This window comes from Phacochoerus africanus, chromosome 15 (genome assembly GCF_016906955.1).
Source record: "Phacochoerus africanus isolate WHEZ1 chromosome 15, ROS_Pafr_v1, whole genome shotgun sequence".
In the NCBI taxonomy this organism is placed as follows: domain Eukaryota; kingdom Metazoa; phylum Chordata; class Mammalia; order Artiodactyla; family Suidae; genus Phacochoerus; species Phacochoerus africanus.
The window spans coordinates 59,350,581-59,364,554 of NC_062558.1; the positions used below are offsets into that span (position 1 = coordinate 59,350,581).

At 44.4% G+C, this 13,974-nt stretch overlaps 1 protein-coding gene across 2 annotated transcripts in view; it reads right to left on the reverse strand.

The window, feature by feature from the left end:
* Positions 1-6,041: 6,041 nt before the first annotated feature.
* DISC1 (DISC1 scaffold protein) overlaps positions 6,042-13,974 on the reverse strand; it is a 357,609-nt gene continuing 349,676 nt past the window's right edge. Inside the window, exon 13 of one of the 2 annotated variants that reach the window (XM_047761226.1) lies at positions 6,042-6,710. In XM_047761226.1, coding sequence (XP_047617182.1) covers positions 6,571-6,710 — 140 coding nt within the window. In that variant the 3' untranslated portion in view covers positions 6,042-6,570. The remainder of the gene's footprint in view (positions 6,711-13,974) is intronic. The other variant, XR_007132278.1, reaches the window with a different exon arrangement.

Sequence of the window (13,974 nt, forward strand, 5' to 3'; positions counted from 1 at the left end):
GACATGACTTCATCCCAGACCCCTGGTCTTTCAGTCCTGGATTCTGACCCTACATGTTTTTATATGGAAACAGAACAGCTCAGGCATAGACCAACAAGAGCAGCAGCCAGTGAAAGGCAGCTGGAGTCTACACTGCTCCTTTTCATGGTAGAAATTGTGCAGCTGGGATTTGCCTGATGTGGTGTTTGTGAATATATTCATGACCAGAGGAAACACTACCCAACCAATTAAGCTCATCAATACTAGGTTGGGAATCCCCTCAGCAGAGGGTGGGCTGCTTGCAGTGCTGGCTCTTGTCTTCAGGTTTTCCCCTAATGCAACTAGAAATTCAAATGTGGCATTCCCTCTTAACTTTTACTCTTAGTCTTCCGGCGCCTGGGAATTGCCTGTAGGGACGTAAGTCCAAAGAAGGAAAACGCTATATGCATGGGGACGTGGAAATATGCATGGGGACGTCATTGCCAATTTATCTGTAACAGCAAAGCATTGGAAAGACCTAATGCCCAATTACATAGGAATGTCAAAGTGCCTACAGATCAATTTGATAGAATATTATGCAGCAACAAATACAATGGTTATAAGGATTAAGATTGGGTAGCAAAAGGGAAAATGTCCTAATTTTAAATATTAAAAAGCAGAATAAAAAATAGCTGCAGTTTGGTGGAAATAAGTTTTTGTGCAGACAAAAACTGGAAAATGAAGGCGGTGGTTTACATAGGAATCTTTTTAAACTATTTCATTTAAATGTTGGTCCTACAAATGAAAACAATATAGGAAACACAAAATAATGAATACCTGTTGCTTAACACTAATCGAACTGCTACTGGGTATCTGTGTGTGTGTGTGTGTGTGTGTGCGCGTGCACGCGCATGCATGTAGCCTAGAAATTTATTGTATGGATATATAAAACCAGGAGTCCTGAGAATCAGCACACAATACTTTTATTACTTGCTGGATGATTTTTCACTAAGTTTATAACTTCTGTAGTCACAAATTCATGGTCATAAGAAGAACGATTTTTATAAAACAGTTCAATAAACGTTTCTGGAGGGAATGAATAGACGGTGGGAAGAGATCTGAGTTGTTTCTAATAGATGCTTTTCTTGTCCTGGATCTGAGTTGAGTTTCTAATAGATGCTTTTCAAACTCTTGGAAAACGGAGAGGTAGAGTCAAGAAGTTCTTTTGTGTTACTATAATAATGAGAAGAGGTAAAAAATATTTTCTAAACTATCCCTCACTCTGTGAAGTTGTCTGTGATAACTTCCTTTCTCCAGCGTGAAAGTGCATGACATGTACATTTAAAAGCATCCCCTTTTGAGAAAAACAGTGATCGCACAAGTAGCTCCTAAGTGACAGCAGGGGACAGATGCAACTCTACTCCCCAATTCCTATTTTGCTCTCACAACAAACTCATGGCTCTCTTTGGTCTTGTGATAGAAAGAAGGAGGTGTTGCCCAAATCCCCAACCCAGGACCAGAACTGAGATTACAAGGGGACTGAATTTTTGGTACTTACCACCAGACTTCTTTCTTCAAACGTCAAAACAAAATTTGTCCCTTGACTTTAAAATGGTAATGGTTATCCAGTTAATTACTTCCTTCAAATTACTTGATCACAATATGTCACAATTTTCTTTGTATCCCCAGTACCTGGTGCACTGTCTAGTGAGGTACTGAGCACATAATGGGTGCTGACTAGGGAATCAGTCTTGCATCAGCATCAGGGAACCCTGGGCCCCTTGTGCTCTGATCTACCCAAGGGACCACCTGCAATCTCCACGAGCATGTTTTTTTTTAAAAGAACTTACTTTATGTTTTGAATAAGTAAACATAAACATTTAGCACAAATTTTTACAAGAAGAACAGGATTCAGGAAAAGTAAGTCTCCTTCTCTCGCTCTTCCCTAAGTCACTTGACATCTCTGCAGAGACAAGCAGATGTGCATAGAAAGATGGTTTACTAAGTTCAAAGCATTCCCTAGTGTAGTTCTATCATAGTTTATCTAAAAACACTATTGATGAAAATTTAGGTTGTTTCGCATTTTCACACGTACAAACAGTGATGCTCTTAAAGAAGATTATACTGAGGCATGTTAAACTTCTAACCTAGGAGGTTTTTTGAGCAGAAATCGGCCTAAATCAGGCAGTGCCAAACCAGAAGTGGTTTGGAAGCTCCACGAACAGGTGCAGGAGGAAACTTTAACAGAGAAAAAAATGGAAGAAAAGAAAGGAAAGTGTTGATTGGCTTAAAGCCTCATTGGCTGTTTGTAACTGGTTGTCATCGGCTTGTGATTTCATAGCCTTGAGGAATTTACAGGCTTAGATTTGGGTTTGCTGGTGTAGATGCCAGGGCATTCCAGCCCCCGAAGGCTAGTGGCTTCCTTGTTTAACTATTTAACAGTATAAATGCAATTCTGCCACATGTGAAAGTACATCCGTAGATCAAGTACTTGGATAAAGGGTTGCTAGAAGGGATGGAGCAGAGAGGGTGGATACTGCGACTCAGTTGGGACTGGGTAATATTTATGAATTAATTTACAGAGATCGGACAATTGATGATGACTTACTACCCAAAATTTCAATGTGTCTTTTCTTTTTATTCCATTCTTCTCCTGTGTTCTTCATTCTAAAATGTCCTTCCTCTAAGTCTTATACATTCCATAAATTTGTTCCTAAGCTGTTTGTGCTGCTCTGGAAAGTGGGGTCTTTTCTTACCGTTTGTCTTTTGATTAACATTTGGATATGTAAAGCTTATGGATTTCGGTGTGAATGTTATTTGTGTGAATATTTTTGTTAATTCTCTTAGGCTGTCTTACAAGGACAATCACCTGTAAATATTAATGTTGTATCTCCTCCTTCCCAAACTGTAATTCTCATTTAATTTTTTTGTCTAAATGGATTAGCCAGTATCTCCAGTAAAATATTCACAATGGTGAGTGGGCACCTTGTCCTGTTTCCCACTTAGTGGTTAATGTTATTTTCAGTTTCCTCAAAGGGTCTGGAATAGAATCAAATGGAATGGAAAATTCCATTGTTTTCTGACTGATCGATATCTAAAAGTAAACACACAATTTTAAAGCATTGCTTTATTGGAAACATTCTGTGTGCTGTTAATAACTATACAATGAATCAGCATGTAACAGGAAGGTGAAATACGTAAGCTGATCAATTTTTCTATCATCCATACTCCAAAAGACAAAAAAAAAATGTTAAAGGTGCACCATGGCTTAGATAACAGTTTACATATCACATAATAAAAAGTAAAATTCATGAAGTTATAAATTATATGACAAAATTCAAAGATTAGATGAGGCTATGAAAAATAAGAGTATTGAAGAATTTGTACAAGAAGGAATTAACCAATGAGGGCAGTGTTGCTTTCTTGAATGTTTTATGAAAAACACCAATTAGATGGGGGTTTTCAAAAAAAAATCCGCCTGGTGTCAGGCAGGAAGTGGTTGTTCCTGGGATGGCTTTTGAAGTGGATGGGGCATGAATAGTTGGTGAGGACAGTGGTGGGGGGATATCTGTTGAAGCCTGTCTGAGCCCAGACTTCATGGCCACAGAGCAGTGTGGGCTCACCTGGGGGTGTGGGAAGCCCAGGTTTCTATAGAGTAAGTTTCTTGATTCTCGGGCAGGACTTCCAATGTGGCCATTGTTCTTAAGGGAACAAATAAGCTCCATGGCCTGCAGCCCCCAAGGGCATTAAGGGCATTTTAGGCGAGCACAGTTAAGATCATTCTACATGCGTCTTCCTGCAGAGGCTGACCTGAGCCCATCAGCTCTGGGACAGGGAGTTCCTCAGTCTCCCAAGGCTCAATTTCCTCACCTACAAACACCTATCCCAGAAGACTGGAATGAGAACTCGAGGTGACAATGATCATTAAGGTGTTAGGATCGTCCCAGCACACACACATGTGTGTCCTTCCCTGCCTCTGGGGTGGGGACACCAGCACAGGAAGGGCACTTTCCAATATGATGCGCTAACGTGATTGGAAGAAGATCACTTTGATGTTGACGTTTCAGGACGCTGGAAGGAACCGGGAGTGGTACTGACTGAGAACATGCCCCAGCCTCGGCGGGGGGGTGGGGGGTGGGGGGAGGATAAGTGGGCGGAGTTTGGATGCCAACATCTCAGCGTGAGGAGGATCTTGGGAAACTTGGCGCTCTGGCTCCACAGTGGAATCAGACCCGAAATCATCATCTTCCCTCTGCACTTGTGCTTGTGGTTTTTGACTGTCTCCCTAAAAGCTGGACTTTTTGCTGTTATTGTTTGGTGGCTTATAAATTCAAGCCCTAATCTCTTTGTACATAGCCCTGACAGAAACTGCCCTATATTATGGTTTGGGATACGCAGTCCTGGGTCTTCTGGGATCACAATGGCAGAGGAGGGCTTTTTCTGAGAAGGTTGTGTGGCCGGAGGAAACACCCTGGCCTCGTGCAAGCTGCCTGGTTGCCTCTGACACCAGCACAGACCGCGGACCGGCTGCAGCAGCACGTGGTTAAAGCATCGTGGACCCACCTTGGTCAGGCGTCTCAGCGAGGACATGAACACACTGCCCACTGGGGGCGCCGGAGGACCCTTTCTGGGGGCTCTCTAAGATAGTTGTTAGCTTCCAGAATTTTCAAATACATCATAACCTCCTAGAATTATTCATGCTGGTGTCTGAGTAATACAAAACATTTGGGTTAGTGACTGTTGAGCTGTCTTGTGAGGCTTTTTAAAATGATGCTTGTCAAAGTAGGGATTCATTAGAGACAATCCTGACTCTTGCCAAGTTTTACTTTGTGGGAATTAATTCAAGGATTCAAGAATTCCATGTGCCATGTGACTAGTACATACTATTTTTTTAAACATGGTTATAAATCAGGAATTCACTCCATCATTGAAAAACCAAGCATTCCTGGAACGAACTAATTATACTTATTATTATTTTATATATATATATATATATTTTTTTTTTTTAAATGCTTAACAGAAAACTATAGGAAACACAATCAGGAAATTCACATGTTGTGTTTTTGCTTTGTCCCCTGGACCCTGGCCACTTGCTGGCTTAAGCAAGGCCATCTCATGACAGGGGACAGAAGCCCCACACAGCATGGAAGGCTGAGCAAAGCACCAGCTGCCTTCCAGAAACAGCCGCATGACTTCAGGAACTGACAAAGATTGTCTAGTGTCCATGGATCTGAATGAAGGCAGGAGCATCAGTTTTTCTGTGAGTATCAACGAGACAAAAGCACAAAAAGACCAATTAGTCAATGATAATTAAAAACTGCAGCAGGTCACCATTAAGTCCAACACTGGAAGAGTTTTGAGTTTGGTCTCTAGCAAACATACACAAGTGATGTGAATCGGCATTTGGACCATGACTCCCCTGGAGAATGCAGTGTTGCGCAACAGTAGAGTGACGGGAGAGTAAAAGAATTTAAATGAAAACAACAGCTATGATCCAGTAAACCTGGGAAGTTTGGGGTTAGACACTATCAAGAGGGTTTTCTTGCTCTAAGGCCTCTCTCAGGTTGATATGCTAATTGCACACTTCCCAAAGGGACTTACTGAGTACCACTGCATCACTGAGTATAACCCTGCCTCACTGAGTATAGCACTGCCTCACTGAGGACTGCACTGCCTCACTGGGTATAGCACTGCTTCACAGGGTGCTATACTGCATAACTGAGTACTGCACTGCCTTACTGAGTACTCACCACATAACTGAGAACTGCACTGTCTCACTGAATACTATTCTGCACTGAAGATTCCCACATCCATACCCTGCCTGGCACTGAGTGAAACAGGAGGAAAACAGGAGAGGTTTATAGTTTAAACACGTCGCCTGACACACTCATGCCCCCTACTCCCTTCCTGCTCTCCGTGTAGATGAATTTCAGAATGTCCTCATGAAATATAAGGAACCTTCCCTGTAGGCACAGGCACTGCCATGTAGGAAATCGGAAGGCTGCACCTGATAGGCTATCACTATAAAATATACATCTTTTGGAATTCTTCACATTAATTCTTCTGCAATTACAGAGACTCACAGAATAAGGTGAAAAGCTGTTAATTCCAGATTCTGGGGTTAATTAGCTCCCTTGTATCACGTGCCTGTAGGAAAGGGTAACAGGTATGGTGAGAGAGACATGTCTGGTTTCTTTTTTATAGGTTCTTAAATCAGGAGATATTTTAATTGCAGCAGAAAACAAGATGGTACAGGGAAAGAGTCATTTTTCTGGCAGAATTCACCCCAGCTCCTGCTTAAGGCGGGCTGACATGGAAAGATTTTTCAAGTCCATTGCAGGATCTCCAACTAACTACCCAGTAAAGGTAACTCAACCTGATTTTTAGAAGGAAATTGGCCAATCACTCGCCCCTGCATATTCCAATCTGCGGACTCTCCCATCTCAGCCTCAGGAGAGCAAAGGCGGACCACCCTTCTGCTGGGTGACATCCAGGCTCTACGTCTCCATCACTGGGTCAGGGGCACTGGTTATGCAGAGAAGCGGCAAGAGGCCCCCTGGGCACCCATGTTGATGATGCGGTCACCTACCCTCCTCTCCGCATTGTCACGCCTCAGGCCTGTGCTTCCCGGACACCAGCTGTCACACAGGAAGCTGCAGCCTCCCTTTCTCCCGCCTCCTTTGCTGGCTGGAGCTGCAGGATCATGGCCTGCAGAGTCTCCTTCACCATCTGGAGCTCCCTCCTGAGAGACTGTGCAGCCGTTGTTAAGGAACACAGGAGAAGGTGACATGACGGGTGGCCCTCCGCAGCCTCTGAGGGATCTGGTGAAAGCCACGTGCCTGCTGGCAGCAGATGGGCAGTGCCATCTAATTGCAGTTTCAAGTTCCTCCAAATTATAGGAATGAAATATTAATACCAATGTTACAATTCTTTTAAGAGCGACTGCAGTTGCTATGAGGCTTGAGGTCATTAACCATTTTAAGTACGGTTTCCAAAAAGGAAAGGAAGAGCCAACTCTTAGACAGATGGCAAGCTGGGATGGTCCATGGAGTATGGTCAGTGTGACTGTCATTCCTGCTAAGCCCGAGGCTGGGACAGGGCAGCTGTCACATCCGAGTGACAGCAAGAAGGGCAGAAGACTGGAAATCAGAGCCTCCTGGAGAAAGCCAGGATTGGGGGCCAACGGAGGTGCAGACTCACAGTCATGAGTTATGGCCCCTGTTGGTCACCTGCCAGCCTTGTCACCTTGTAAAATAAGGACTTTTAAACCTCTTCAGGTTCTAAGCCGCTGTCACATGTTATACTCCCAGGTGCCTGTAAAAAAGCCATTCAGGGCACTCAAGATTTGGCAGGGTGTTGGGAGCTTGCCTTTTCTGGACTGGTTGGTTTCCTGTTTTTTTTTCCTTAAACTGCTAGATTCTTCGTTTCCTAACCTGTAAAGTTATGTCACATATTGATAAAACAATCACAGAGAACTTCACAAATAATGATATGGAATAAATAAGGCTGTCATTCTCCTAAGAAATGAGCTCTCTTCTAGGTGTTTAAGCTGGGAAGCATTTAACCACTAGTGGTTTTTCAGTTTATCCATAGTCAAGCCTCCCTATTCTTTCCTTTTGTACCTGTAGTCAGAACAATTCTAAGAGAAATACAGAATGAGAGACAAACTGAATTCTTTTAACTTAATAAGCAAACTAAGTTAACTTCATCCAACAGGAACTAAGAGGAAACGAAAATATGTTGACATCACTTAAATGTTGTTAACTCATCATATGAGGTCAGACCCTTTGGATATTACTAGATCAGATATAGAAAAAACAGAAAGCTTTGGGGAAAGCAGCTTGAAGAAATCTTCCCACTCACAGCCTGTTTCTATCTACTATGATGTTGTTTTAGTTAAACACAATGTCAGTGCAATGTCAAGAGAAAAAGACACCTTTAGGTAATGACTAGAGAAAGCTTTCCTTTTTTCTTTTTTAAATAAGGAACTCCAGAGGATCCTGGGAATTACGCAAATGAACCTCGCCTAAGCAAAAATGCTGAGCCGCCTTGACACGCCTTCAGCAGTTTAGCATCCTCCTGACGTTTCACCAGACTTCATCATTTACATAATTTACATACATCTACTACAAAGATTCACTCCTTGCTCCGGAACTTAAGGGGAACTTAAGGGGCGGGAGGGTGGGGTTGAGGAGGTGCAAAGGAAGAAAGTATCCAGTACTATTTTTCCCTTCTTTCAAAGGCTTCATTTTCCTCCATTTCTCTGGACAGCTCTGCTAATCTTTAGTGAGAACACACAACTTTATATAAGCAAGAGCATAAGTGGTCCCAGACTGAATACCAAGCTGCAAATTAATCACAAAATTTTGCTACACTGATAAAGAGTAAGAGCGGGGCTTACGCAAGTTTATGAATCTTGTCAAACTCCTGAGATTTCATTACACTCGATATGCAGCCTGGGACTACTGAGCCGCTTTGCAATATGATGCATGACAACTACAGAGGTTTTTAGGGAGGGAAACAACCAAAAAGAGGTGCTTCTTAAAGAACTTTCCAGCACTGGCAGAACACACTGAAAAGGTTGTTTTGGGGGTTTTTTGGGGGGGGGGTGGTTAAAGAGTACAAGAGAGACGCCACAAAGGAAAAGGATCAAGTTATACATCTAAAATAACAGGTCAGAAAAAAAAAAGAGAGAGAGAGAAAGGAGTTCCCGGCGTGTAGCAGCGGAAACAAATCCAACTAGGAACCATGAGGTTGCGGGTTCGATCCCTAGCCTTGCTCAGTGGGTTAAGGATCCGGCATTGCAGTGAGCTGTGGTGTAGGCTGGCAGCTGCAGCTCTGATTCCACCCTTAGCCTGGGAACCTCCATATGCCACGAGTGTGGCCCAGAAAGCAAAAAATAAAATAAAATAACACATTGGCCCCTCATACAACAATCTCCAGGGATACAGGGAATGGTGGGAAGGTGGGGATTTGAAGATCTGATCACTAGCTCTGAGAAGCTGGCAGATCACTGAACATTGAAATGTCTCACATGTAAAATGCAGATTCCCACACAGCATCTTCACAGGGCTTTGGTTAAAAGATACATCTCTTTTTACATATACATATATACATACACACACACACACACATATGTATAGCACCTTTTTTGAGGCATCATGAGGTTTAAGGTTTATTTCTATATAGCAGAGGTGGCAAACACCTTAGGCTCTAAGCAGGGATAGACCTCAGAAATCCTGGAAGCCTCTTTTAGTGAGCCTACAGGGTTATAATCATCAAAACGATTAAAAGTGTTTTTATTTACAAAACACTCTCTCTAAACAACCTGCCTGTATGGGTTCCATTACTACAGTGAGTTCCAAATCAGTTTGAATGTACTTAAATGAAAGGGAATCAGAGATAAAACGTGCAGCGAGTTGGGCCATCGGGGAAGAGAATGCAAGTTGCAGAAGAATTTGTGTGGAATGATCCTAATTTTTGCAAAAAAAAAAAAAAAAAAAAGACTATGGAGACAAACCATTTCTAGTTGGAAAAGCACCTTAGGAGGACATGGGGTGGGGGTGGGGAGGAGCTTCTTCTAGGTATGCGTACTGGGAGGGAGAAGGAAACTTTATCTTAAAAAGCACTAGAAACATTTCCCCATTAAGCAGTGGGGAAAACAGAAGTGTAGCTGCAGATCCTCATTCTTTCTTTCACTCAGTCAAATATTCAAACATTTCCAGAGCTCCGACCATGTGCTAAGACATATCCTGGACCCGGGAAGTAAGGAGGAGAACAAAGCAAAGTCACTGTGGTCCTGAGGCTGACGTGCCAGGGAGAGAGCACCAAATAGACACACTAGGGCATGCGGCTAGATCATGAAACCGGAGCCAGGGCAGGGTTTAGAGCCGGGGAGGGACGTGATCTCGTGGGCTGCTTTAATCGTTAATAGATAACAGGTACAAGGGCAGAAGCATGGACAGACACGGAGGATACTGCAATAATTCAGGCCAGAAGAGATCGTGGTTTGGACCCAGGCAGTGGCTGTGAAGGTGGAGAGAAGTGGTCAGATGCGGCCATCAGCATGTGGTGACGCATTGGGTGCAGAAACTGAAAGGAGGAAAAGGCAGCAAAAACCACTCCCAGATTTTTTTTTTTTTTTTGTCTTTTTAGGGCCACACTGGCAGCATACAGAGGTTCTCAGGCTAGCGGTTGAATTGGAGCTACAGCTGCTGGCCTACGCCACAGCCACAGCAACACCAGATCCGAACCACGTCTTTGACCTACAGCTCATGGCAACGCGGGATCCTTAACCCATTGAGCGAGGCCAGGGATCGAACCTGCGTCCTCATGGATGCTAGTCAGATTTGTTTCCACTGAGCCACAACAGGAACTCCCCACATTTTAAAATCTAAGCCCTGAACTTGAAAAATAGACTTGCAATGTATCAAGAAGGAGAAGACTGGGAATGAGTCAGGGTTTGGGGTGGGTGGGGGGAAGAATTTGATCTTGGACATGTTAACTTGGAAAAGCCTTTTTGTCAGCCAAGTGGAGCTGCTGAGGAGGAAGCAGACATGAGTGTGAGGTCCAGGCTGCAAGTGTGCCCTTGGAGCTTATCCTGAAGAATGCTTTTATAAAAAAAAAATTTAAGCCACATTTCCTCACTGATTTACAGAATGATAAACTATTCCATTTGAAATGTCTAACCAAAATCTTAACGCTCCTAGGTAATGGAGTAGAAAAAGAAACAGATTTTTTTTCTTTCCACTTTTTTTGTTTTTTTGGCTGCGCCCCCGCCTAATGGAAGGTCCCCAGCCAGAGATTGAACCTGTACCACAGCAGAGACCCAAGCCACCATGGCAGCAACACCAGATCCTTAACCTGCTTTGGCACAAGGGATCTTCTAGGATCTGATTTTCTGATTGCTCCTCCAATAAGCTCATAGTTAAAGCCAATTGATATTGGACCTTGATTTTTTGTCAGAGTGCTGAGCAAATAAAGCAAAACTCCAGTATTGTAATTTAGGTATACTGGGTGGAGGTACTCACTAAATCTGTGTGCAAGAATAGGTCTCAAAAGAGTTAAACAATTCTTAGAAGACCTATGGCACAGAAACCTCTATGGCTAAGTACGTATAATGTTCTCCTGAATCAGTCACGCCACCAGACATCTGTGGCACCCAAGAAAATTAGCAGGTTCATTACAACAATGGCACAAAGATCAGCCTGCCAACGCCTTTAAAAAAACACCTTTGGCGAGTTCCCTGGTGGTCAAGTGGTTTGGGGATCCAGCATTACCACTGCAGTGGTTCAGGTTACTGCTGTGGCATGGGTTTGATTCCTGGACTGGGAATTTCTGCATGCCATGGGTGCAACCAAAAAAAGAAGAAACACCCTTGGAACCCAAGCCCATTCTTTACCACCTTGGGATAGAGTCCACATGTATTACTTCTTTTTTTTTTGCCTTTTCTAGGGCTGCTCCCATGGCATATGGAGGTTCCTAGGCTAGGGGTCTAATCACAGCTGTAGCTGCCAGCCTACACAGGCACAGCAACACCAAATCTGAGCCGCGTTTGCGACCTATGCCATAGCTCACAGCAATGCCGGATCCTCAACCCACTGAGTGAGGCCAGGGATCAAACCCAAAACCTCATGGTTCCTAGTCAGATTCATTAACCACTGAGCCACGATGGGAACTCCCACATGTGTTACTCCTTGAGAGTGAAACCGTGCGGATTGTGTTTGCAAGGGGTAAAACAGCAAGATGTTTTGGATGTCTTCCAGTACTAAAGATATATGGTCCAAAGATGTTCAAATTCTCTCGAAGGGGTGTTGTATTTATATATAAAAATAGTTGAGTGTTTTACCACCAATTGAAATCCCAAGCAATCATTTGAGTAGCTGGTTCAAAAAAACAGGTCCTCAGTTCATCTGATGCAGTTTGCTTCCAACAGAAACACAAGTCCGTCGTGTGAAACAGCTTCTCATTTGCTAAATTATTTCTGCATATCAACAGTGACTCTTCTGAAGCCACTATGGCCACAGTCCTGGGAATTTCCTTCATGAAAAAGCCAGAGGTGAGGGACACAGTTGCTGAAGAGCAAAGAGGAAAGCCCCGCCCCCAGGCGACCTGCTTCAAGGATGGACGCGATGCTTGCACATGGGCACTCCCCTTGGGTGCCCACCCACGGCCAAGATCACACTGTGCTGGCGCCTGGGATCCACACCCTCTCCTGGGCCCTCTCTTCTCCCCCACTGGGGGGCTCCAGTGCCTGTTCTTCCCACCCCACTCCCCTTGGGGTGGGGGGCACCATAGACACATGCGCCCAGCATCCACAATGTTCAAACAACAGCTTCCAAGGGTCTTAAGTTTTCTCATCGGCAAAACCTTGGGGCTCCATGATCCTCACCATCCATCTTCCAGCTCTTTAGCTCTAGAAGCAGAAAACAGTTCCAAGGAGGCAGAGCAAGCTCTCCAAACTCCCATTACCTCTGCCTGTTCCAGCTGCACATTTGAAAGTGGGACCAAGCCGGGGCTCTTGTGGGGATGTGATGTTTGTGTGCGTGCCTGGTTGTACTTAGAGGATTTGCATGCCATCAGGCGCCACCAAAACGAATCGATTGGGCACCAAGCATTTCAAATAAACAGAGAGAACAGAACTCCAGGACGGTTTCCTGGACATGGATGTAAATACAGCCGCAAATGCAATCAGTCTGTCTTCATCTTCTCTATGACTCCGAGGCTGGCAGAATGTCCCCAAGGATCTGAAATGTGTCTGAAGTGTCCCAGTCCTCAGTGGACTTCCTTCCTTTGGAAAGTGTGTTGTGTAAGCTGGAGGAAAAAGAGAAAAATCCCAGCTAAAAAATCCACCTCACCTCGATGGTTTTCAGTGAAAGCGTTTTGAACCTGGAGGAACCATCCAACACACTCAAAATGTTTTTCAAAACATAACTGCTAATTGGGACCCAAAATGGCTGTGAAATTAGATCAGAGACTCAGGCTAACACTCTGCTCCAGCTTGAGTGGCAGCAAAGTCACACCTCCCATCCTCGCCTCAGACACCAGGCGTGAGTCACCTCTGTGATGCCAGCTCTCCCAATTAATGGGGCAGACTCTTTCCAGACACTCACCCTGCTGGCTGACGGGCCGGTGGTGTTATTTGGCTGCATGTAACTTAGCCAGGCTGTCAAGATGATGAAGAGTCGCGGCCAGTCTTCTCCCCCTCCTCCGACCTGTCAATCCGAGTGTCTCCTGCATGAAAGCAGGAGATTCACAGAAGGTCGCCCCTGGCCCCCAGTGGTAAATCGGGATGCCCAGAGGCTCTGGTTGGAAGGAAACTCAACCCCATTGCTGGTGGCTGGCTCACCCTCTGCTGCTATCTCGTCACCAGGGCTGGCTCACAGCATGGCGGATGCAAAGCTCCCGTGCCTTCCACCTGAGGATGAGCATCTGAAGCGTCCAAGGCTCCGGACACAGATGTCCATTGTGGACTCACATTAATCACGTGTCTTCCACATCCTGTGCAAGGGAGGCTCTGACAGAGAGCTTAATGGAATCAAACAAAAATACTGTGCTCGCTGGGAACTGCTTGTGCGTTGTTGATGGCAAGCTATTTCTTTCAACCACACTCAGCTTTGTCTCCTTGATCAAGGATGGAAACACCAGCCCGTTGGAGTTTGGCCGGAGGATTTCAGCAGTCTCTGTGAATCTCTAGCTAGGTTCTCCTTTGAAACAACAGCTTTGGATTGTGTCAGAAGCCTCCGCAGAGCCTTGCAAAAATGTCTTTCTATTGCAGGCCACTTCTGTCCACTCAAATCTAAGTGCTGCTTCATATGAGTTCAAAGATCCCCTCTGTGCATTTACTCTCAATCAGTGACCCAAACAAAGCCAGGGTTTCAGAGGAAAGTCTGGGTTGAAATCCACATTGTGGTATAGATTTTATTTGGGGGGTAGGGTGCCTCCCAACCCTGGTTTGACTGGTCCCCACTATGTCTCTACTTATCGCATCAAGGATTGGCGAAATTCTCAAAAAAA